At 38.9% G+C, this 24294-nt stretch overlaps 2 protein-coding genes across 6 annotated transcripts in view; one reads left to right on the forward strand and one right to left on the reverse strand.

Moving 5' to 3' along the window:
- Positions 1–5891, forward strand: part of afap1l2 (actin filament associated protein 1-like 2) — a 29814-nt gene extending 23923 nt beyond the window's left edge. For 2 of the 3 annotated variants that reach the window (XM_047817505.1, XM_047817507.1), the window contains 12 exons: positions 76–150; positions 695–779; positions 864–968; positions 1066–1277; positions 1950–2095; positions 2186–2297; positions 2766–2966; positions 3129–3477; positions 3624–3800; positions 4039–4226; positions 4386–4523; positions 5035–5891. In XM_047817505.1, coding sequence (XP_047673461.1) covers positions 76–150; positions 695–779; positions 864–968; positions 1066–1277; positions 1950–2095; positions 2186–2297; positions 2766–2966; positions 3129–3477; positions 3624–3800; positions 4039–4226; positions 4386–4523; positions 5035–5061 — 1815 coding nt within the window. In that variant the 3' untranslated portion in view covers positions 5062–5891. The remainder of the gene's footprint in view (positions 1–75; positions 151–694; positions 780–863; positions 969–1065; positions 1278–1949; positions 2096–2185; positions 2298–2765; positions 2967–3128; positions 3478–3623; positions 3801–4038; positions 4227–4385; positions 4524–5034) is intronic. The other variant, XM_047817506.1, reaches the window with a different exon arrangement.
- On the reverse strand, positions 5355–24145 carry vwa2 (von Willebrand factor A domain containing 2). Of its 3 annotated transcripts, none has more exons than XM_027140564.2 (14): positions 24013–24145; positions 19260–19321; positions 16802–16876; positions 14733–14866; positions 14511–14620; positions 12723–12917; positions 11531–11664; positions 11320–11449; positions 10531–10586; positions 10293–10400; positions 8503–9081; positions 7545–8096; positions 6725–6847; positions 5355–6583 (listed from the first exon to the last, which is right to left on the reverse strand). In XM_027140564.2, exons 2-14 carry the CDS (start codon positions 19309–19311, stop codon positions 6456–6458), a joined length of 2376 nt encoding a protein of 791 aa, XP_026996365.1. In that variant the 5' UTR covers positions 19312–19321; positions 24013–24145; the 3' UTR covers positions 5355–6455. The 3 variants fall into 3 exon arrangements, with proteins under 3 accessions (XP_026996365.1, XP_026996367.1, XP_047673465.1); XM_027140566.2 differs by lacking the exon at positions 24013–24145 and adding an exon at positions 22177–22234; XM_047817509.1 differs by lacking the exon at positions 24013–24145 and adding an exon at positions 19644–19686.
- Positions 24146–24294: the final 149 nt, after the last annotated feature.

The following is a 24294-nucleotide window of genomic DNA, read 5'->3' on the forward strand; positions in this document are numbered from 1 at the left end:
CAGCTTTGAGAAAAGAATACTTCTCACTCAGAATGGACAGCCATGAGTTACTTGTTGTATTGTTGTTTACTTTAGGTCATCCAGGAGATCAGTCCAAAATCTACTGATGGCCCTGATGTCTCTGATTCACCAAGACTTAACTGCACTAAGGTATGCACTGAACAATCTGAAGATAAGCAGCTGTTCTGCATCCACTTTCATAAAGGATTTCTATCTAGCGTGTTAAATGTTATTTGTGTTTTTCCATTCCAAATTTCAGTGCAGAACCTTACATAATGTTCCATGAAATACACTCTCAAAAAAAAGTGTTCCAAGTTGAACATATAGAAATTAAATCTATATTTATTGATGCACCAAATGCCATACAAAGAACCTTAACCAAGGGCTACAGGAAAAAGGTTTACACGGTTTACAGATAGTTACTCAATACAAATTGTCTTTATAAATTGTGAGTAGCAAGAAACAGTTATTTGAGGTGCAGGGAATGCTTTAGGACAAAAGAATGCAAAGAATGAAGGAGGTTTTCCAAGCAAAATTCTTTGGATAACCATTAACCTCCCAAAGAGGAATCATTTATCAGTGACAATCAATACAGACATTTAGGGTTTTAAATTACTTATTAAATGGTTGGCTGGAGTAGAGAATAGCATAAATGAAGAAGAGTATAGTGAAAGTCTTAACTGTCTCTCCACAGACCGATCTTAGTGAGAGACACTCCATTGCATCAGAGAGTGGCAGCAGCACAGACAGCCATGTTGAGAACCTGGAGGCTAAAGATGGTGAGATTTCTTCCATTTCCCCTCAACCACTAAATGCATGGAGTTATTGTTATCATTAAATGCTAATATTTAATTTCTGTTCAGTTAAGAAAAAATCTGGTACTGGCCTGAAGCTGAGTAATCTGATGAATATTGGGAAAAAGAAAATCTCGTCGTTAGAGGGTCCTGAGAAGTGTGTGGATACATCAGGTAGTTTAGGGCAAACATGCTGTAGATGTTCTTCACTATCATCATTTATAAATGTCGGGCAAAACACTTAATGTCTCCACCTTCTTCTTTGTAACAGGCTATTTGAATGTCTTGGTGAACAGCCAGTGGCGGACACGCTGGTGTCTGATAAAGAATGGTAAGCTGTGGTTCTACCAGGATAAGGGAAAGTCTAAGGTTTCCCAGCAGCCTGTGGCTCTGGAAGGGTGTATGGTGCTACCTGACCCCAGCCCAGAACACCTCTACTCATTTCGTATACAATTGGATGGAGAGGAGCTTGCTACCCTAGAGGTGATTTTTAATCTCTTACTTACTTGGGTCATTAAAAACAACACAAATTTGCAACAGTGTGGCATTGTGAATAGAAACTGAAAACAGCCTGTTGTTTCCCCTGATTTCACACATCTCTGACGCGCTCACTTACACCCACGTATTACTCAATACAACACACTGCTACCCGGTCTAGCAATGCAAAGGGTGTAGTTCACTTTAGAAACCACAACTTAACAATCCTCATGCTATACTGATGGTGTAGTGCTTCTACACCCCATATCAGAAAGCCTCACACTGCTGCAATACAATTCTGCAAGCCAACATTTACTCATGCTTTCGGGAACTGATGGGGCTGGTCTTTCACCCAAGCTCCAACTTGATGTGCTCTATTCTTTATCCTGTTGGATTTAGCTCAAATCTTTTAGTGAAACTGAAAGGCTAATATGGATGTGGCAATTGTATTTTGCCTTTTATGTCCATATATGTGTGCTTATTGAGACACTGTGATGAAACACTCTGAGTAGACAGACAAACAACTGATTTCCTGCTCACATTCCAGCATTTATTTTTCGGTCTAAATTTCCAGAAAAGAAAAGACGACTAACATTTTAAAGCTCCTGTAAAGAATAACATGATTATATTATATTTTACAATATGTTTATATGATTTCTCTTCTGTCACATCTTCAAGGCTAAATCATCTGCTGACATGGGCCATTGGCTGGGACTCATACTCTCACAGACAGGAACCAAAACTGACCCAGAAGACCTCACCTATGACTATGTAAACTCTGAGAGAATATCCAGCATAGTTAATGCAGCCAGGACCTCCATGTAGTGAGTAAAGTTTTTTTTTCCCCAGCATGAATTCAAAGAATGTGTGTGTAAGCATTTGGTTCATTGTGGATCTTTCTGGCTATTCTTTAGCTTAATGCAGAGGAGATATTCAGAGCAAAACATGTACACTGAAAGTCTCTCAACAAACAATGACCCTGACGATTTATACGATGACGTCGCCTCCACAGAGAATGAGCAGGAGGTGAGCAATTCTCATACCAGTCATCAGTGACGTCTATATTTATTCTGCCTAATTAGCATTGCTGAAAAGCGCAGCAATGGCCACACTGTCTGCCTGAGACAGTTGTGTCAGGGCTTCACTTTTATTGTTTTTAGAATGATCAATAAAGTGTCTAGGTTTTATACTTAGTGTAAGTAATTAGGGGGACTGTGGATGATTAACAGTTGTAGCCTGTTAGGGATTTCACTTGCAAGCTGTTCTGAAACAGAGTCCATCAGGTGTGTTTTCTATTAAATGAAACAGATTTTTCCAAAGGTATAATAATTATTAAAGGTAGAACGTTATGAACCTTTTTAGGAACATTTTAAGGACATTTTTAAAGATAAAATTAGACCAGAGACTTTTTGAGTTGTAACCATGTAACCGTGCTCATGAAGAAGTGTTGTTTTCATGATGCGTTCTCTCTGTATTCCTATGTTCTTGCTACAGGACAAGCAAGATGGCAACAGTGAGGTGGTGATAAATCCAGAACAGGATGGGAAGGACAGGGTATATCTGGATCTGATCCCTGTCCGCTCCTTTCTCCACACAAACTCAGGTCAAGTCTCCCCCCAGTCATCCTCTACACCAAAGAAAGAGCTCAGTCCCTCCCCAACTCCAAGTAATAGGCAACATGACCTTGCCAGTGAGGTAAAGATTAACAGAGCACACCTCTGACTAAAATAAAATAAAGGTATTGTTAAACTGTGTAGTTAAGACAGTTGGTTTTAGGTAGAACTGTTCATCTATTCATTATGAAGCATCACAACGAGTTTGGCCTGCATAAAATCTTTATTTCTCATCCATTTTTAGAATGATGCATCTGAAGAGTCTGTATATGAAGCATTGTTACCTACACCCAGAGAACATCCTGATCCTCCGCCCATTTCCCCAAGATTGGATGTAGACAACAGCACTTCCCCAAGTCCTCCTTTTCAGCCCCAACCACAGACCCAGACCCAGCAACACCAACCCCAGCCCCAGCGAGTCAGCTTCCCAAGTAAGGAAGGCCAGAAGAAAGGCTTATCCTTACCTACACCTCACAGTCAGCTACACAGTCAGTTCCTTACACCTTCCCAGACACACCAAAGTCCCCCGACCTCAAGAGTAAGGGCTGCAAGCGCAGATAGAGTCTTTGACAGACAGAAGCCATCTATAGCAGGTAAGAACCCAGGTCAACATGAGCTTCATACACATTTTTTTTTATATAATGCTGTTGTACAATTTTCCAGTCATTCATTTTGCTTTCACTATCTAAATGACTCGATCTTGTGCAAAGCTGAAATCTCCTCCACATTCTGTTATGAGTAGTGTACTCAGGGGCAATTGAGGTGAAGCTGGGGAAGAACCGAACAGAGGCTGACGTGCGGCGCTTCACCGATGAGAAAGACCGGCTGGAGCGAGAGAGGGAGGAGGTCAAGACCACTCTAGCCTCACTAAGGAAGGAGAGACGGGAAGTGAAAGAGGAGCTGAGCTCATGTCAAGGTATATTAGCGCCCTCTAGTGTAATGTTCTTCTTAGCCTAGTGGTTAAGATGTTGGACTACCCAGCTCACTCCTGAGCAAGGCCCTTAACCCTCAGTTGTATAAAATGAAATAAATTGTAAGTCACTCTGGATAAGGGTGTCCGCTAAATGACTGAAATGTAAATGTGTTGTTTAAAAGTGATGATAAATTCTGATATGTGGTAGAAATATTTTGTCCTATTTCATTGCTTCGTACAGATCCTTCTAAACAAGCTACTCTGGAGGCATGCGTGAAGCAGAAGGAGGAGGCGTGTCGGGAGGCAGAGCAAAGGAGAGTGGAGGTGGAGCTCAGACTGATGGAGGTAAAGGAGAGCTTGAGGAAGGTGGAGGCTGGACCCTTTACTCTGGGCACCACAGTGGACAGCAGCCTACTGGAGTTGCCAGCGGTCAGTATTCTCACTATGGTCTGATTGTGGAGATTTGCTATACTGATCAATCTTATATGAGAGATTTTTTATCTATATTTATAAGATTATATTAAAGGGACACACAGGAAATGCTCAATTTTCTTTACCAGATACTAATGTATTGACCCTGTGTTTCAGCCCAAGATCACCACTCCTGCCCCCTCCACTCCCATCAATAACGGCGACTCCTCACCCGTTAACTCAGCAACAGCCCTGAAAAATAGGCCACTGTCAATCATGGCTTCCAGCAAAGGAAATGTACTGCAGAAAGCTAAGGTAAGAGACATGTTTTTGAGTCATTTTCAAGCAAAAATGTCCTTAAGTCACTCTTAAACACAGAGCCTGTATGTGACCTTTGTTCAGACTGCACAGGTATAATCACATTCACATGCTGGAGTCTTCCAAAGTAACAGGAAATGAAAATGTCTGTATCAGAGACGTGGCGTTAGGAAAGGCACGGTGATGTTTGGTCATTTCTGTGTTTGAAGTTTTCTGTTGTATTCATCTGTAATGAATACAGATGAATTGATTACATCGTATGTAATCATCTCCTAAAACAGGACTGATCCACCCATATGGGAATGACATGCTATTTTTTTAAACATAAATAGCACTGGGTTATTACTAATAAAGTTCACTTCATGATCATAGAATAATGCAATTGTATACATTATATGTATATTTCCCCATGCCATGCGTTGTTGGAATTGTTTTTTTTTGCATGCTGTTAATATTTGTCTTCAGTTGAAGCCTAGCTTTTTAACACAAACCCTCGCTTTCTGCACAGGAGTGGGAGAAGAAATCTACAAACTAAGCTTGGAAACGAAGAGAACAAGAGCAGCATGACAATGATAACAACCAGGAACTATGCAAAGCCTATGCAGGCTTCAAGGTCTAATTTGGCCATGGCTTTTAGCAGGAAGGGAAAGTGGCTTTTTTGACCTTTTACTCTTTACTCCTCAGCCCTCACTTGCTATTTCCTATTCTCACGTCTCCTCCAGTGAAAGACTGTGATAGTACTTACCACAGGCAGCTTATCAGAGGCAACCCTGCTGGCACCCGCATTAACGCAACATATAATGCCACTGGACACTGATGAATCAAAACTATTTAAATATTTTTTTATATGAAAAGGGAGGGATTCCATAATTTGGATATTTTATAAAAAAAAATCAATTTTAAAATGTGTATTTTATAACAATAAAGAGTACATTATAGAAAGGCATTTTTTTATACAGCTCAGAAAAGAAGAAAGCAGAGAGCCTCATTAGAGTCTAGACTAGAGCTTAAATTCATGTATGCTGGTAGCCTAGATGTAAATACATTTATACACAGCCATCTGGATTAATTTGGCTGTATACTAGGTAAAACGTGCACTTTTTTATTCCAATAAAAATTAGTTCTGAAACATGTTCTAGCTTTTTCATGGCATCACCTGAACTCTGTATTCTATTGTGATATTGTTGAACTGTTGAGACTGATGATTATACTGATGACTATTTTTCTCCAGCAGATGGCACCAAAACACACATGCATCGTTTGTATGTCACAAGGCAACTTTTGACTAAAAAATGTTTAATTCTTTTTCTAAAGTTTATAAAATAAATATGTAAAAACGAGGCTCCAATAAAAGGATTTGTTACATGAGGTTTCTGAACATCAAACATTTAAAAGTCATAAGCAGAACTAAATGATTCAGTTACTTTGATTTAAAATGGATGCAAAGCAAAGACTGTTGAACAAACCTGATATTGGATGAAATTGTAAAATATTTACATACAATTGCAAACATTAGGCACTATTGTACTACTTAAAAAAGAGTATAAATTTTTTGTTTATTTAGTATTGTTACAGTAATAATGATTTAAATCATTTTAAATCACGGCTGTAGTTTTAAATAGGATTGATAAAGACTGATGTTTTAATTCACCCAAAAGAGGTGCTGGCTGCTAGTACTCCATCACTGTTGGAGTAGTGATATGTTTAGTCGTCTAGAATAGTGATAACAGAGTCTGTGCTGAACTGGAGCAGCAGGGAATCTGGAGATCCCCGTTATCTCCAGTTTCCTGCAGTAGAGTGCTTATAGTAAGCCTTTCCAAGGTGAAAAATCATACACCTCCCTTTTGTCTTTCCCTTTTTTCATGTTTAGCAAAATAAGGAGTAAGTTATGATAGAATTAACTTGGTGTTTGTGTGTGTGTGTGTGTAATCAGCTAGTTGCATGTCTCTTGCGGTGTTCTCTGTAGCGCTGCTGCAGCTCTCTAACATTCTTCCTTTGGCGCCGTCTTAATGCTGCAGGCCTTGGGAGATCTCCTCTGGATGGCTGCTGCCTGCTTCCTGCAGGGAAACACAATATGTAATGGATCAGTAATGACTGCCATCATCCAGAGCTGAGTCTTAAATATATGAAGCAAGTTTAAGTGCAATGATATAATGGTAATGATGAGTGAAAATGAAAAGTGATATGGTGGTACAGACGTGTCTCGCAGTGTGGTCCCTCCCATCCCCGGCATTCACAGCGATAGCTTCTGTTTCGTAGGACACACATGCCATCATTCATACAGGGGTTGGGCCTGCATAGATTCACGGGCTTTTTCACATCTGTATGGAGTAATAAAGATGTCAGAATTAAGTAAAAAGCTTCATAGAGACTTATAGAGACTGATAGCAATGGTTTGGAGAAAAAGTGATGACTGTTATTAGCTGATGATGTTTTTAACTGTTAAGCCTTAACATTTAATTAGATGCACAATTAATATATTATTTTACTTACGTAGATTTGACGTGACATATGTATATACTGTCTACAACATTCTGTCCATCAATAATAATAGACAAACACAAAACCAGTTATTTGGGAGACAGAGATTTTTCAGCACATTGGTTTAAGTGTGTCAGGTACCACAGCATTGTTAAAGATTTTAAACACCTTTTTATCACTGCTAGCTTGAGAAACCTAAAATATCCAGTCAACAGCAATCTTGTGGTCAGAAACGTTCCCTATTGATGGGACAGAGATGGTTTAATAAAAATTGTGCACAAAATAAACCAACTGTCATGTAGGTTTATCTAATGACTTTACACACGCCATCATCACTCACTTAAAAAATACACTTGTTGTTTGAGGAAAATTAATGACAAGCACAAACCATTATAAAAGCCCAATATAAACGGTCTCTCCCCAGGCTGTGTACCTCAGTTACTGATGGATGCTATTTATGACATGTTAATGACATGCCTGTTTATATATAAGCTGTACAACTATGACTACAATGTATGAGTATTTACTGTACTTTACCTGCACACACCATCTGTACCAGGACATCATCAAAGTACTTCAGGTCCTCATAGGAGGGCACAGTCATGATGTGATCCTCAGAGCCAGCAATGCGTCGGAGATGCTCACGCTGCACATCTCCAGTGCCAATCACGAACACAGACACGCCATCGTCCCGGATCTTCTGAGCTGGTACCACTGCGTCCTCAGCCCCTGTACCATCAGTCAGCACGACTATGACCTTGTTGACACCTGGTCGTGCCCCTTTGGCCACAGTCAGACTATGTGAGTGCACATGGAGCAGAGCTGAGCCAGTGGAGGCCATTCCACCTAAATAGGATGCCTCTCCCAAGGCATTGAGCACAGCAGAGCCTGAAGCATGAGAGTCCAGCTCAAACACAGAGACAGGCCCCCGGCTGTACACCACCAACCCGACCTGAGTCAAGTCGCGGTTTATGTCAAACTGCACAGAGGCGCTGCGCACAAATTCCTTCAGGTGAACAAAGTTGTCCTTCCCGACATTTCCTGAGCCATCCATAACAAAGATCAGGTCCACTGCCTGACCCAGACATCCTGCAACATACAAAGATTCAATCAGTGACAGCTGGCATTGTGATCGTAGTAAAACATGGAAGGCATCGAATGGTTCATTAATAAAGTAATGCGATGATAAAGAGAAAAGAGATGAAAGCACTACGGGATAATGGGATAAATAGCCTATATCATTGAGGATATAGCCTACTGTATATCATTGTGGCAGCACAATAATTAAGTGAAAAAAGCTCGTATTAAAGGAGCAGTTAATAAAGTCATTACATGGTAGCTCAGTGGTTAAGGCAATAGATTACTTATCAGCCGCAACTGCTCAGTTGTGTAAATAAGAAAAATATAAGTCGCTCTGGATAAGTGCGTCTGCCAAATGTTGTAAATGTTAATTTTTACATAAGATGACTAAGCATTCATAACACAATATAAGTACCCTGGCTGTCCACACTGCAGATCTTGGCTTTGAGTTCTGGGATCTTTGCGTTCAATCTGTCAGGCAAACTGTAAGTCATGGTGCGCTGAGGGTTTCCTGTGATGTTGTTGATCTCAGCCTTCATCCTATCAGGCCCCAAGCCAATGATAAAGATCTCTCTGTCTCTCGCATATTTAGCAGGCTCCACTACAGCATCAGCAGATGGAGTGCCAGTGATGAGCACCACCACACGTGGCAGGTCATCTTGAACATCAGCATACACAGGGGCACTTTGGAAGAGATGTCGTGTGATATAGCGTAGCGCATGTCCAGTTTTAGCTTCTCCTTTTTGGTACTGGAGAGACTCCACAGCCTGGAGCAGCTTTACTGGGTCTCGGTGCTGCCCAATCTTAGCTTCAACCTTTACATCGCTGCTGTATTGAGCCAGGCCAATTTTCACAGGACTGTCTGAACTCAGAACTGTCTGCACAAAGCGCTTCAGAAAGGACTTGAAACGCAGGAACCCCTCCAGAGTCAAGCTAGTAGAGCTTTCAATCAGGAAAAGCACATCCAGAGAGCAGTCCAAAGACAGCACAGGAGCTGGAAAACAGGAGGATATTATTTAGGCATTGACTGACACGATCTTGGGTCCCATGCAGGGCACAAAACCACACTGTTGCAAAAATACTTAGCATACCATGCTGTATTTATTATAATCTGTATATCTAAGGCCGGGTAAACAATATACTGTCAAGTGAGAAATACATTGGTGCTGAATCTGTTATGTTTACTCCTTTCTTTATAGAATAACAAGCATGACATGAATTAACAGTAACCTGAGACCAAAAAAACTCTTCAGGTGGAGAGAATGGTCAAACCTGACTTTTTGAGCTTTGTCTGATGTGTCATGGACAGGACAGGACTAGGAGTGTCATCACTTCCTAACTGACCAAGCCATTGTGCATTCTTAGGTCAGAGAAACGTGTTGACTGTTTCTGTCAGTGATTCTCATTACCTCACCCCATTTATTCTAGTCTCTTATTTAAAGATACATTACCCTTCTTTATCTAGTCTGTGTGTGTGTGTGTGTGTGTGTGTGTGTGTGTGTGTGTGTGTGTGTGTGTGTGTGTGTGTGTGTGTGTGTGTGTGTGTGTGTGTTCTAGTCTCTTATTTAAAGATACATTACCCTTCTTTATCTAGTCTGTGTGTGTGTGTGTGTGTGTGTGTGTGTGTGTGTGTGTGTGTGTGTGTGTGTGTGTGTGTGTGTGTGTAAATTCTAGTCTCTTATTTAAAGTTACATTACCCTTCTTTATCTAGTCTGTGTGTGTGTGTGTGTGTGTGTGTGTGTGTGTGTGTGTGTGTGTGTGTGTGTGTGTGTGTGTGTGTGTGTGTGTGTGTGTGTTGGGGTGGGGGGTGGGGGGTGTAGAGTAATAAGAGAGTGGGTTCAGTTACAGGGTTACCAGTCCTGTTGTGTATTATTGCACAATGCAATAAAACAGAGTGTTGTGGGAGTACTTAAAGGAGTCTGTGCTTTTTACTTAGAGCAAAATTAGACCGCCCTTTTTGGTCAGAGAGACATAATGCCTGTGAGGGATTGGAGTATATTTCAGTCAAGCATGACCCAGCCTGAAATCTGACCCTGACGATAACTGAAAATCCTTGCATGCCAAAGCAAATGCAAATGGACACGTATGCAAACAGACAAGCCTGACAGCTGTGGCTGCACCATTAGACCAATGTGCTAAATACTAAATGCAAAACAGGGAATGATTTAATCGGTGGTATAATCTACTGTAGAAACAGCAGCTCACCACAGTTGGGGTCACTTCCATAACCTGGAGGACACTGACAGTGGTATTTCTTCAGCCCTTCAGACACACATGTCCCACCATTCTGACATGGCTGGGAATCACAAGGATCTAAGCAGAGAGGAAAAGATGAAAACATTATTTTGCATACGCGTAGTATATAATTTACACATCAGAACATTCCTACTCATTTATACTATTCATTTCCCAGTATGTTTTTTTGTAAAATACCATATCTTACCTGAGCATACTGTTCTGTGACATACTGTGGGGAGTACTTTGTAAGCACTGGTATATCTGTAACATATAATATTATTAACACTGTATGTTTTTGTTTTTAAATAGAAAAGCCATTTTTAGTATAGTTGGATATTTGGAACTGATATTTGCCAAACAGCTTCCAATGTTTTAGAGCCATGTGCAGGGATTTTCATTCGTCCATGAAAAATTTTCTTTAAAAGTTTCTTTATAGTCTTAGATTTGTGCATGAGTCATGATTGTTATTTTAATGACATTTAGCGAGAGCTATCTTTAACAGAGTTTCTAAACTGAGTGCATCATAAATTCACTCATTCATTTTCTACTGCTTATCAGAACTCTCGGATCTCAGGCGTCATTGGGCATCAAGACAGGATACACCCTGGACGGAGTGCCAACCCATCGCATGGCACAACACACACTCTCATTCACTCACACAATCACACACTACGGACAATTTTCCAGAGATGCCAATCAACCTACCATGCATGTCTTTGGACCGGGGGAGGAAACCGGAGTACACAGAGGAAACCCCCGAGGCACGGGGAGAAAATGCAAACTCCACACACACAAAACAGGAATCGAACCCCCAACCCTGGAGGTGTGAGGCGAACGTGCTAACCACTAAGCCACTGTGCCCCTGCATCATAAATTGTTGCGTAAAATTAAATTGAAATAAATCTAAAAATAATTCTAAAATTCTAAAGACAATCTACTAAGATGTAGAGATGTACGTGTACAAGTCTTTTTCTGAGAGAGGAACTGCACTTGCCGGTAGTAGGGACATAACGTGGTGTATGGTAAGCTGCTCTTCGATCCCTTCCAGCACATAAAGTTACCCTGCAGTTCTTTGATCGTCTCTAGCGTCTTCCGTGAACAAGGTAAGGATTCCACCTGACAGCCTACAGACACAGACACAAATCATACTCGGAGGAAGCGCTAGGAGAATGGAGAGTATGGGTGCTTCAGAGATGAGCGTGTACCTGAGGGGACAGCACTGCAGATGGAGGAGGCGGTGAGGCTTGTGTATAGTCCGTTTACCGTATCACTGAAATGCTCTGCAAAAAACACATGGCTCTCTGTGGGAGCGCTGGCCAGAGAGTACAGCTCTTCCCATCTGAGATACACAGACAAAGTTTACATTTATATTTGTGTATAAACTGACTTCAGATCTCAAATAGGGATCTGAATCGGTCTCCCACATGAAAGTAAAAACATCGGATTGCATGACTTTTTTGTGGTGTTTTGTAGCGTCCCATTCCCGATACGCACCATTACTCTTAACCAGATGTCCTGAGACATTTCTGGCAAGCTCTCTACAAAAGCATATACTATGCCTCTTATTTATAGCAGTATTTGTATTTGTTTAGATCTGTTTGTTCTGAAAAATGTACTTGTGTTTGGTTACATTGGTAACATAAGTCGAGCTAAATCATTGGGAACGACCTCCAGTCACTCCGTATGACACGGATGGGCAGATGTGCTGATGGGTTTCTGACAACGCTGTAGTTCATGAACAGGTGGGCTTCTGTACTGTATGTGTTGATATGTCTTGTAGACTATGTGTGTATTCTTTGGGGGCAATAAGCATAACGTGCTAAAAATCATTATTTTATGAAGCTCAGCTGGAACAGGAAGAAGAAAAAAAATGCAGTTAAAATGCTTAAGAACAACTAATCATGTCTGCAGGGCATTTGTGCATTTTTGTCATTTTTAGCTGAAGCATGCAGGACAACGTTTTACTGCCTTCTCTCAGCACTGTCACTGAGTTGTTTGACATCATACGTGTCTACGGTTTCTACAGTTTGCCAAGTTGAAAACACAGATGTATAATTTCTGGAGTGTATCTCTTACCCTTTCTCTTCCTTGTGCTGTACTGACATGGCTGTTTCTTCAAAAGAATTGATTGATTGAAGAAGAAGAATGCTACATAATTCTTATGAAAATTTTACATAATTCTTCAAATTTAACATAAACCAGCAAAGTAAAAGTTTTTTTAAACTCCATATTCTTAAATACATTTTGTTGGTTATTATTATTATTATTAGTAGTAGTAGTGGTAGTAGTAGTAGTAGTAAGAGTATTGTTTTAAATTACCTGTCTGATACTGATATTAATGGTACAGAGTAAAAAGAATACCCTCTTTGGTGTCATAAATATGTTTGGATACGATACCTTGGATAACGTAGGCCCACGGCAAACAGGATCACTCCAGACTGCTTGAGTTCGGCGGCGGCCGGCTGCACCGTACCCTGGGACTTTCCATCAGACATTAGGATGACGATGCGACGGACAGGGGAATTCCGACCGCTGAGGAACCCCTTCCTCATCACATACTTGAAAGCCAAACCGCTTTGTGTGCTCCCTCCTCTGAGGAAAAAAGGGGAAGGCTTCAAACAGCTTCTACTGATAACTATATGAGGGCAGCGAGGTAAATGTTATTTATTAACTTCATTTTCTATGCTCTTACAGTGCACACCTGCCCCACCAAATCAGCAAATAACAAGGTGTTAAATGGATGGCATCAGGCACCAGGATTAGGAAGTTAGATGTGCTCTCATTGAACAGAAGACCATACTTAGATGCTCTTTAGTGAGATGATTATTATGATATTTGCAGCATGAGCATGTATGGGAACCACAGCCATAGCTACAGCAATCGTGTTAATTTGACCATGGTAAAACTCCCAGACCCTAAAACAATACTCTACTTAATCTTTTAGCCTGACTTAACACACCCTGCTCTCACTGCATCTCATCAAACACAAGTCAATGCCTTACAGCGGTCGGCAGGTTTCAGGTTCCTTTTCTTGTCACACATCCACACCATATTAAAACTCAACACTTCAACACAGAAATTATTTCACTGAACCGAACGTATTTTTCACTGTTGACAACATCCTTCTATGCCAAGTTAATCCAGGATGTCTTCCTTCCTGCAGCTGGTTTAGGAGATCTTGACAGGATATCAAAAAAAATCTGGCACACAGCCAGCAAGGCTCATACATGCCCTAAGCTGCAGTTGTTCACTAGGGCCAACAAGTGCTGATGTCTTTATGAAAGTGTTCAGAAACGGTCATTTCATTCTCCGCCGAAGGAATATATTACGTTCTGACTGGTGTGGGAACAAGCCAGCTCTATGCAGCTTGGATGGTATAAAGCTGTTACTTGGCATACTGTATTCACAGAGCTGTAGCCACATCATTGTACATTCATTATCTCAGCCATGACACCTCATCAAACACATTCACACACACACACACACACACACTCTGTGTGTACAGTGTAAACAACGGCCACCGTGTCTGGCTCTGAGGATGAGGATTCCAGGCAAAGGGTGAAACAAAACAAGAAAAATCCATGGTATGCTAACAACTTTATTACACAGCAGCTACTGTACTAACATTGCAGGTGGAAAGGCTTCTTCCTTCAAGACATATAGCTACTGTGCAGAATCTGTACCTACTGTAAGTGCAGATTATTGGGCAGCTAAATACATTTAAAGTGGAACCTTTTTCCCATATACATGAGCTAATATGCTGTTGCTCTGAAAAAAGGTTTCCTCTGGGGATAGATAGCCTTATAAACATTTACAGCTTTCAACACGTATTTTTTTGCTTGAGTATTTCTTGCTTGTCCCAGTGGACTGGTTCCTCTCGAGGTTTCTTTTGTTTTAATTCCTTTTAACTCAATATTTTGACATTTAAAATCCAGTTTTTCAAACCATGTATATTTGGATGAATGTGTAGAACATTAAAAAATAATTTTTAAAAACATTATGACGTTTTTACATCAGTGTAGTTGAATTTCCACAATTTAAATTTCCTTATCAAGTGATAGTGTACTGTAGGTCTAAAGTGTCACACCCCGAATGAAACACGGATCGGTTTAAATGGTGTGTAAAAGAGGTGAAATATACATAAAATGTTTATAAACAGAATGTGTATGTGCAGGACTTATATACCTGTACTGTATTTTCTTGATGTGTTTGCTCAGTTCCTCTCTGCTGCTGTGAGAGTCGAGTGAGATTTCTATCCTAGGAGTTGAACCAAACTGAATGACTCCAACTCTCACCTGAGAAACACACAGTAAGCATCTAAAAAAAGTACATACACCTGAGAAACAAGACCGATTTAAACCTGCACCTATTGTGGAAGCTCAGGTTAATGGGAGGTTGTTAGCTGACCGTGTCTGTGCCGATGTCCAGAGCCTCACACAGTTTCAGTACACAGTGACGGGACCTCTCGAAGCTGCCCTTCCCAACGCTGTACGAGCCGTCCATCAAGAAGAGAACATCTATAGCTGCAGAGCACTTCATCACTGTAAACACACATAAAAAAAATACATTAGTTAATTTTTTTTTACACATAACTCTGTCATTTTTTATTTAAGGCATTTTTACAACCGGTCTGAATCTCTGAATTTGCTAAGTTGCTTAACTGTGACCTGTAGCATGTTCACACATATTTCTCTACCAAAACCATTCATTCTCACTTTCTTTCTATCCCTCTCTCTCTGTTTGTGTGTGAATGATGAGAGAGAGAGAGAGAGAGAGAGAGAGAGAGAGAGAGAGAGAGAGAGAGAGAGAGAGAGAGAGAGAGAGAGAGAGAAATGGCACGTTTGTGCTAGGCATGCTAAATTATAACGTGTGTAGCTGTCATGCTGGAACCTGCAGCCTGCCATAAAGAGCATGATTATACAGATGGCATGTCAGTATTTGCAAACACACTTGCAAATGTGGACAGCAGGACACATTAAATAACTTTTTATAACTTTTTTCTGGAGAAATGAAAGACCCTTTTTAATTTCCGAAAGCAGAAAAATGATAAATTTAACGAGGACATTTCTGATTCACCTTTGATAGCACTTGCTGGAAATATCTAAAGCCTTAAGAAATATCTATAGCATTTCATTAGGCTATTATTACAGACCAACATTTTTGGACAATGACGCTCTTTTAAAAACCTGAAATTTTCTTCACATTTTTGTTTTAAATGAATAATACACAAAGAATAATAGGCCTACTCCTTTGAACATTCCCAAGTGCATTACTGTAAGTTTATCATTTCTTATTTCAATCGAATAACCAATCAAATTTGTGTTCATTCAATAAAATGAATCAAATAAATAATGCATAGCCATACAAACGTAATCACTCTGACACACACAGAATCTAATAAAAGGACTGGACTTGTGTCAAACTGCTGTTGATTATCAAACATCGGAGATATTAACATCTCGACGCAGCTGAAATGTCCAGCCTTGATCGGAACTCTGATTTGATGTTCACAATGGCACAGAATTCAAGCTTCTCTAATATTAGTGCTTAAAGTGGTCTGAGTTTAGCAGTTTACTCAGGCTCATGTGGTGCATTTCACTTAATGTATTTATTTACAAAAGTACTCAGCCTGAAGCTTTCTTCAGTGAGTTCTTGCACTTTCCTAGCAAATATAACATGCAAGAATCTGTACTGAATATAAAATTATTATAGCATGCACTGTTACTGTATATGATCGTTATTTGTATACGTATGTACCGATTACACTTACAGTATGTGCATGGACCTCTGTATATAAAGAGATTTGTTGCTTTCCACAGACAACTGAAGGCTGGAGGCTTAAAGTTCGATAGCAAGACATGTTATGAGCATGTGAACTGCACCGCTGCTCATGCTGCTAGCAGCTGGTCTAATAGATCACTCACATTAACATGGGCGGTTTCTGGATGTGGTGCCACTCTGTTCTGATGTACACTGGGTTTATGAGGGGCTATACTTTTTTGTAAAAGAAAAATGCCGTAGGGTATGAAATGTGTGTATATTTAAACATTACTCATTATAAACAGTTGGTATTATTTGACTCCATCTGTTTCTCAGGTGATCTCATATGGGGTCATGGCCCCAAGGTTATGAACCTGTGTTACAGACCTTTAATAATATATTTTCAGATACCCTGGAAAGCTGGTGACATGCAACATTACTATACATTTTGAGCTTGGCTACATTCTAACATGGACTACAATTTTTCTTTTTATTAAAGTGCCTATTTACATTTTTAGCATCGACTCCAGCTGGAACAGAGCTTCTCAAGTCTGTCCTATAATCTTAAAAGACTCCTGTGATGAGAAATATGTAGTTCAACTGAGGGGGTGGGAATATAAAATAAAATATTGCTTGTTTTATAAATGGCAAAATGCAAAACTTTTTACTGTAATGGTCTTTCAAGTGATGGTTCAGTTTGATGACAGAGTACTCACTTTCCGCTGCAGCGTTGATCTTCACGAGGGTTTCATGACTAGCCTGGATCTCCTGTGCAGCAAAACTACAGTGCACTAAAAAAAGAGAGTACAGAACCTTTTTCAGGAGCTCGTGTAAGGCTGTGAATGGATAAGATCAAATGGAACATCACAGCACAGGTCTATGTTGTAATATGGCTAATGGATTTTTATTCTGAAAGCAATACAAAAAAAGACACAACGCACATGTGAAATGAAAACCCGATATTTTAGGGCAGCTGAGATGACCTTGGCCTCAGGCACTCTGTGTACAACTCTATCCCTGTGTCACCAACACCTGGTGCTCAACCCTTTTTGGAGGGATAATTTAGAGCAATCAGCATTCCAACAACGCCTACCGGACGGGTGGAAAACAGGCGCCAGTCTTGATCTTACAGTCATCGCTTCAGTGAGCAGAAAGCGGTACTGCTGTCCCCCACAAACGCAATGGCCGATAGAGTGGAAAAAGCCATGTGAACAGCTAGGAAGCGGGACAGCCCTGGGACTCCTTGTGTCCACCTCTCTTAGTGAGCTCCTGCAGTTTTGAGTGTTTTCTACCTTAATCTCTTCATAGCTGTGTTATGTGCCAGAGTTGTTTTTATTTAAAGCTCGCCATGGTGATACAATTTAACCTGAGAAATATTCAGACACCCCGGGTTGCAAACCCCTGCAGGCGAAATTATGAGGTCAGTAGAGCAACTAATAAATAGATTTTTAATCCCATTCATCTGGATGAATGAATGCTGCTTTGGCCATATCACCATTATCCTAAATTCACCATTAAGTGTTGAATAAATAAGGCTAATAAAGATGACTGTGCATGCTACAATAGGAAAGTTATCAATGGCAGTGTGGTGTGATGCTATCACCAACCCTATTGGTTATTTTCAAATAACGTTAAGCCCTGAAGTGTTTTACACCTTCATACCATATTTTTAGCCATTAAAGAATTTTGTGTCATAATTTTTACTCATTTAAATATAAGCTCACAGTTGCAAACCAAGTTAGTTACTGTAATCACTTATGCATCTGTGAACATCTGTTCCTTCACCAGCTTATCTTGATGACATATAGTCACCTGCTTGGTGAACGTCCCATTCCAGATTTAGTACCCATCTGCTGTTATAATAACCTTCACTTTTCAGGGAAGACTTTCCAGTAGATTTTGGAGCGTTGCTGTGGGGATTTGAGCTCATTCAGCCACAAGAGCTTTAATGAGGTCAGGCAAGAAGCCCTGGGGTGCAGTCAGGCTTTCAGTTCATCCCAAGGTGTTCAGTGGTGTTAAGGTCAGGGCTCTTGCAGGCCACTCAAGTTACTTTCATACTTTGTGTAGAGATGCTAGAACTCTGGTTTGAGGTACTGACTGTCCTTTCTCTGATTTATGATGTGTGTCTATTGTATATTAAATGGAATGATGGGAGACTAGACTAGAGAAAGAGAGACGCTCTGGTTCTTAATGCAAATGCCCACATCACTTCTCATTTGTCACGTGCAATGACCTTGAGGAAGATCTGTAGAAGGTGAACCCTGCATGGATTGGGCCTGTAAGTCTTTTACTATAACAATACTGTATTTACATTTTTCTATAAGCAATATTATAACATTTGTTGCTGGTTATACCATATAGTTTAAGAACGTATAATAAGTTCATAAAAAGAAACAATTAACAATGTTTTTATGCTTTAGTCTAGATAGTGAGGATCCACCATTGCCAAAGGCAGAAGCTTTAGATGTGAGTGCATTATTGTGGTTTGACAATAAAATTAAGTACAAAAATGAATATATCTTAATATGTAATATTCATATATATTAATATTTTCAGCTACGCTCGATTTTACAGTTCTTCAAATCATGGTCAAATATTGTATGTTATAACAGAGCAAAATTTGACGCTTTACAAGATTGTTCTCCTTTTATATATCTTGATTTTTTACTATATTAATTCTTTTTTCTCCTTATGTTTAACTTCTGTTCTATGTTTATGTTCTGTAAAGCTGCCAAAAGTGCTATACAAATAAACTTGAATTGAATTGAATTGAATTTCTGAGTCTTTTTATTTGTACCTTTTGCTTTCAAATTTGTTCAGCACACTTCCAGGACCTTTGTGATATTATATAATATGTTATTACATACTATACTCATGTCACATCCAGTTCATTCATTTAAATGTTTTACTGTACCATTTTTGTGTCTGACAAGAATCAGAAGACATTCTCCTGTTTTTCTCCTGAGGGTTTTGTTAATTAGAAGATGTGTTTAATAAGATAAAACCTCAACAGTGATACAATCTGCCACGTTGTAGGATTCTGTCAATAGAGAATGATCTGCTGAATGATTTTGTTCAAACATGTTTTACACAAATGTGTAGGAAACCAGATTGTTTAATTAATCGTATGCAAGCTAACGAGGCTCTGCTTTATGCACGTTGAACGGTTCTTACCTTGACTGAGCAAGATGACTAGGAGAAGCTGTATTCGGCTGCTAGGACACATTTTTGGAAGCCTATAATGAGGAACAAACAGAAGTCATTTATAATAGAGATGAGATTCATTCAAGAACCACACAAACATTGAAGAGGCCAAACAGTAGAGCAAAGAGTAAGTGGTAACCATGAAAAGCCCTTGAGACCATTAATGAGGAAAGAAGCATCTGTGAAAGACCACAAAGCGTCTCAGAGGAGCAAGAGAAAAACTTCTCTCATAATATAGACACATGAACAATATGGTGGTGCACTTTAAAGTAAAAACAAGGGACCACTTTGAATATACCATGAATATGTTTGATAATTAATTCAACTGGTAATTCAACTTGTAATTCAACTCACAAATGGAAGCCAAAATGTTGAGCAATGACAAAACATTCACTTTTAATTCACAAACTTCAGTATGGCCTCAAGTGAGGAACACAGCGGAGGTCTCACACAGGCAGTGGCCAAGCTCTTAGCTTACAGAATCAGCCCTACTGCCGCCAGAGTTCATTAATCATTGACTCATGTGTGTTTACTGTAAAACAGTGAGAGACTCATAGCCACAGAGATGACAGGAACAGCATGGCATGAATCATCTCATCCCCAACACCCACAGACATCCTAACACACACACACACACACACACACACACACACACACACACACACACACACACACACACACACACACACACACACACACACAAACACCCCGAGTTGTTAATTGAACTTAAAGACACGCAAGCAACAGAAAATTCATCAGATGACACCAGTGAATTGGAGCACACGTTTTATTAAATCCCTGTTTTGTTTATTTCCTTGTTTTTCTGTTATGTTAAAGTGAAAGTGAAGTTTTTCAAAGTTCACAAAGGAAAGCTCTGGGATGTTGTACTGATTCATTAAATGCTAATATATCATCTCTATGATGATGATTATTAGTAGTAGTAGAAATTAATTTATATGGCACAAAAGTTTATATATATATATATATATATATATTGCTTTGTAGGCAATAGAAAATAAATAAATAAATAGATAGATAGATAGATAGATAGATAGATAGATAGATAGATAGATAGATAGATAGATAGATAGATAGATAGATAAATAGATAAATAAATAAATAAATAAATAAATAGAAGCTAAATACACCAAACAACGCTTAGTCTCCTCATAAATGTGGACAGAATATGAAGAGCTCTCATGTCATCTGGAATTTGGGATCATAAAAATTAAATTAAATTAAATTAAAAAACAAAAGTTAAACGATGCTTCACCACTTTGGCTACAGTGAGCAGTGACTTTCTATTTAGATACAAACGTCTATTTGAGTCTCTGATAGCTCTCGCTGGGACATAGCACACATACAGCCCGTGCAGCTGCTTGGATAACAGATGCAATATTTTCACAGCATTTTGTCCTCTGTTTACTAGCAATAAAGTTCCTTGCTAATCCAGACGATTAACACAAAGCTTTTCAAAGCTTTCAAAGTTTTTATTCTTCATAGATAAGAACTCCAAATAAGCAAGCATGTATTTTCTGACCTCCATTCATAAATAACAATGATGACTGTTTTATCATTGTTTAAGGGAGGACATCCAAAACTTGATAGTCTTTAAACAGTCAAATAAACAGCAAACAATCTAACTGTAAAGGTGTCAGGAGATTCTGTGAACTGGTATATATATATATATATATATATATATATATATATATATATATATATATATATATATATATAACCTGAACAAAGAGGGACTCTGATGAGCCAGTAGTAAGAAAAGGAAGGGAGTTGAGACGGGTCAAGATCACTGGTTTTTAGAAGAGGTTTTGAAACTGTAGATAAACCCTTTTATGTAGTGCTTAATAATATTAAGAAAGTCATCCGAGAGTAAACTATTGTTTCATTGCCTAATAGAAAAGTTTGGGTAAAGGGTCAAGAGGGCAACTTGCACATTTCAGTAGTGAAAAAAAAGTGTTTCCTGGTTAATTGTTTAGAAGGTGGTGTTTTCTGCCCCACTGAGGGCTTGGAGTTACTGGGGTGAGGTTTGAGGGCTGGTTAATCACACTGGTTAGTCAAGTGTGGTGGAAAAGGATTTCTTCACCAGCTTAATTTAATTCTTAAACATTTTCAGCTTTATATAAATGTCTTAATAGACAAATCAAATCAAATCAAAAAAGATTTGAATGCCTCCATTTCTGCTCTGAAATTTTTTGCACTGGGATAAAAAAAATCTGATGCAACAACGTTAATGCATTCATTGTGTCTCGATATAAAATGAGAAAACAAACAAGGATATGAGCTCGGAAACTGAATCACTGAATCAGCAGTAAAATAGCATTTGGTAATAACTTCCTGCTCATTATTGTACAGACATATCAATGAAAACACAATATTGAAAGAAATTCCAAAAGCTATAATGTCTAAACCATGCAAAAAAAAAAAGCATAGATGGCCTTGTGGGGTTTATAATAAATAGCAGTAAATTAAAGTAAATAATAAAATCTGCAATGTGTAATACATAATACAAATGTGCAGAAATCCTATATAGAAATCATTCATCTTAAGGAGTGACTTTATTCTATAATAGGTTAAGGGATTCCTAACACCAAGTGATATATAACCCCGAGTTCCCCACGAGTGTTCAGATGCACCTGCCTCCTGATTAGCCAAAGGAAATGTTCTATTAACTGTCTAACTCTAAAGGACATATCAGTTAAGTACAGCTTATTTTAGAGCAACGTCTCCTCTTGTTCACGATGATTCAACTGATATCTGAATAAGAACTGTTTTCAGACTTTAACAGCCACACCACCAGCGACTAAAGATCTCAAAGGAGGAAAATACACAATAACTAGCTGTCACAACAAAAACCATGTTATCAACTTACCTACATTTAGTTTCTATAGACTCAAAGGCACATCGGAGAGTTATACAGGTCTGTTCCGAAGATAGTAATCAGGAAACTATGGAGTATGCTTTTGATGTAGTTCTCAGCTCTTAGAACTACACACTGATAAAAAAAACAAAGAGGACACAGGAACTGAAAGAATATGTGTTATGTCTGAGTTGGGCTTTTGTACTGGCCACATTCCAAGAGTAGTTGAGAACAAACTCTTACCAAGAGTAAAAAAAAAATTGGCTACAGTATATTGAATCAAGAAAATAAGAAAAACAGCAGGTACACAAACCAATCACTAGATTGTAGAGTCAGGGGATGGCTGAGATCTTCCTGTGAAGTATTTTAGGAATCTATTTAGTTGCAGAAAGGAATATGATCTCTTATGGTTGATAAGCAAAGACATACAGTATTTCCTTAATATTTATGGGTTACTGGAAGCAAACATTATTGTGACTGCAAGGTATACAGATTGTGGTCTGTATGGCATTCAAAGTACAGGACCACCTCTGTTAAATTTAAATGAAGCCATGTCACGATAGCCATCGTATTCACAACGTGAATAGTGCGGCTCATGACGGTGCAAGAATGAGACAAAGATATGTTTGTGCGTCTAAGAAGAGAGCTGTTTTCATGAATTTCTTACATTCCTGTCTAAAGCTAGGTTTTTTCCCCTTAAATGAACTTCCATCACTAACCACCTTTTATCAAAACATCACCAGTATTTAGAATAACTGATCCTCTACTGACCACTGAGACAGAATCACCATAAAACACACAATCATATACTGTATCATATCAAACTAAATTGTGTGTTTAAGACGTTACTGAAAATTGTATAAGGTATCATTTTATACTCATGAGCGAAGGTGGTGTCTAGGTCCGAGTGCATATCTGTAAGTCACATTAAAGACATATTCATTACTAAATATATATATAAAAAATAATAATAAAAAAAAGTGCAAAAATCTGTGCAGTTTTAACCTCTGAACTGTAGTGCATATGCTCCAATAATAATAATAATAATAATAATAATAATAATAATAATAATAATAATAAATGTAATAATTAAAGGATTGTTTTTCAGTAACCACTGTATCCTGCTTAGGGTTACGGTTCACCTGGAGATCCCAGAAACACATCCCAGGCACAAGGTAAGAGATACACCCACATAAATCATCTTAGACAAGACACTTATTGGTTTTGGACCTTTTTTTTTCTTACTGTGAGACAAAACTAGAAAACTAGAAAACATGTGCAAACAGAAAGAACACCAATGTGGTGCAATAATAACAATAATAATAATAATAATACATTTATTAATAAATTGATTAATCAGGACAGAAAACCATTAGCAGCTTCTCTGACCCACAACACAGGCAAAATCTCTCTCATATCAAACCACTTTTTTTTTCTTTTTTTTTAAATATCAACTAAATGATGAAGAGGAAAAGCTCTTGGTAAAAGTCACCCAATGAGACAGTAAGTATAAGTGTATAGTGATATGAAGCAGAGATAAGAGATCAAGTGCTATGTTACTGTACACAAAGTCACTAAGAAACCCTTACATCACTGTCACACAGCTTTGTAAGCTCAGGAAGGACAGAAGTTTATCATGCAATAAGCTTCATCTGGCCTCGAGGCTTTACACAGACAGTAGTGTCAGCTCTACTCAGGTACCTTCCTTTTGTTTACTTATTTATACCTTTGCTAAACCTTGGACAGGTTGCACGGCGATAACAGTCGCATCCGAATACCTCTCCGTCAACTAGGAAAACGTCATACTGTCGGAAACACAACTTAAAATCACATAAAAGATGTTTTTACCTGCTCACTTCGTCTTAATCTTGTCTCAATTACTCCAGCGATTCTGTGCACGAGCGCGTTTAGTTCATCCCAGTGAGGACAAGAGCGCGCGCGCACACACACACTCACACTCAAGCACTCTCTCACACACACACAAAGCGTGGGAGTCTTAAAAGACCCGCCCTTTTCAGCAACAGCAGCTCTGCCATAGGCATAAAACACTAATTTGCTTATATTACCCAGTAGTGCCAATACAACATGCCTTGATATATAATAAAACATATTAGTAAACCCTTGAAATAA

This window comes from Tachysurus fulvidraco, chromosome 8 (genome assembly GCF_022655615.1).
Source record: "Tachysurus fulvidraco isolate hzauxx_2018 chromosome 8, HZAU_PFXX_2.0, whole genome shotgun sequence".
NCBI classification, from domain to species: domain Eukaryota; kingdom Metazoa; phylum Chordata; class Actinopteri; order Siluriformes; family Bagridae; genus Tachysurus; species Tachysurus fulvidraco.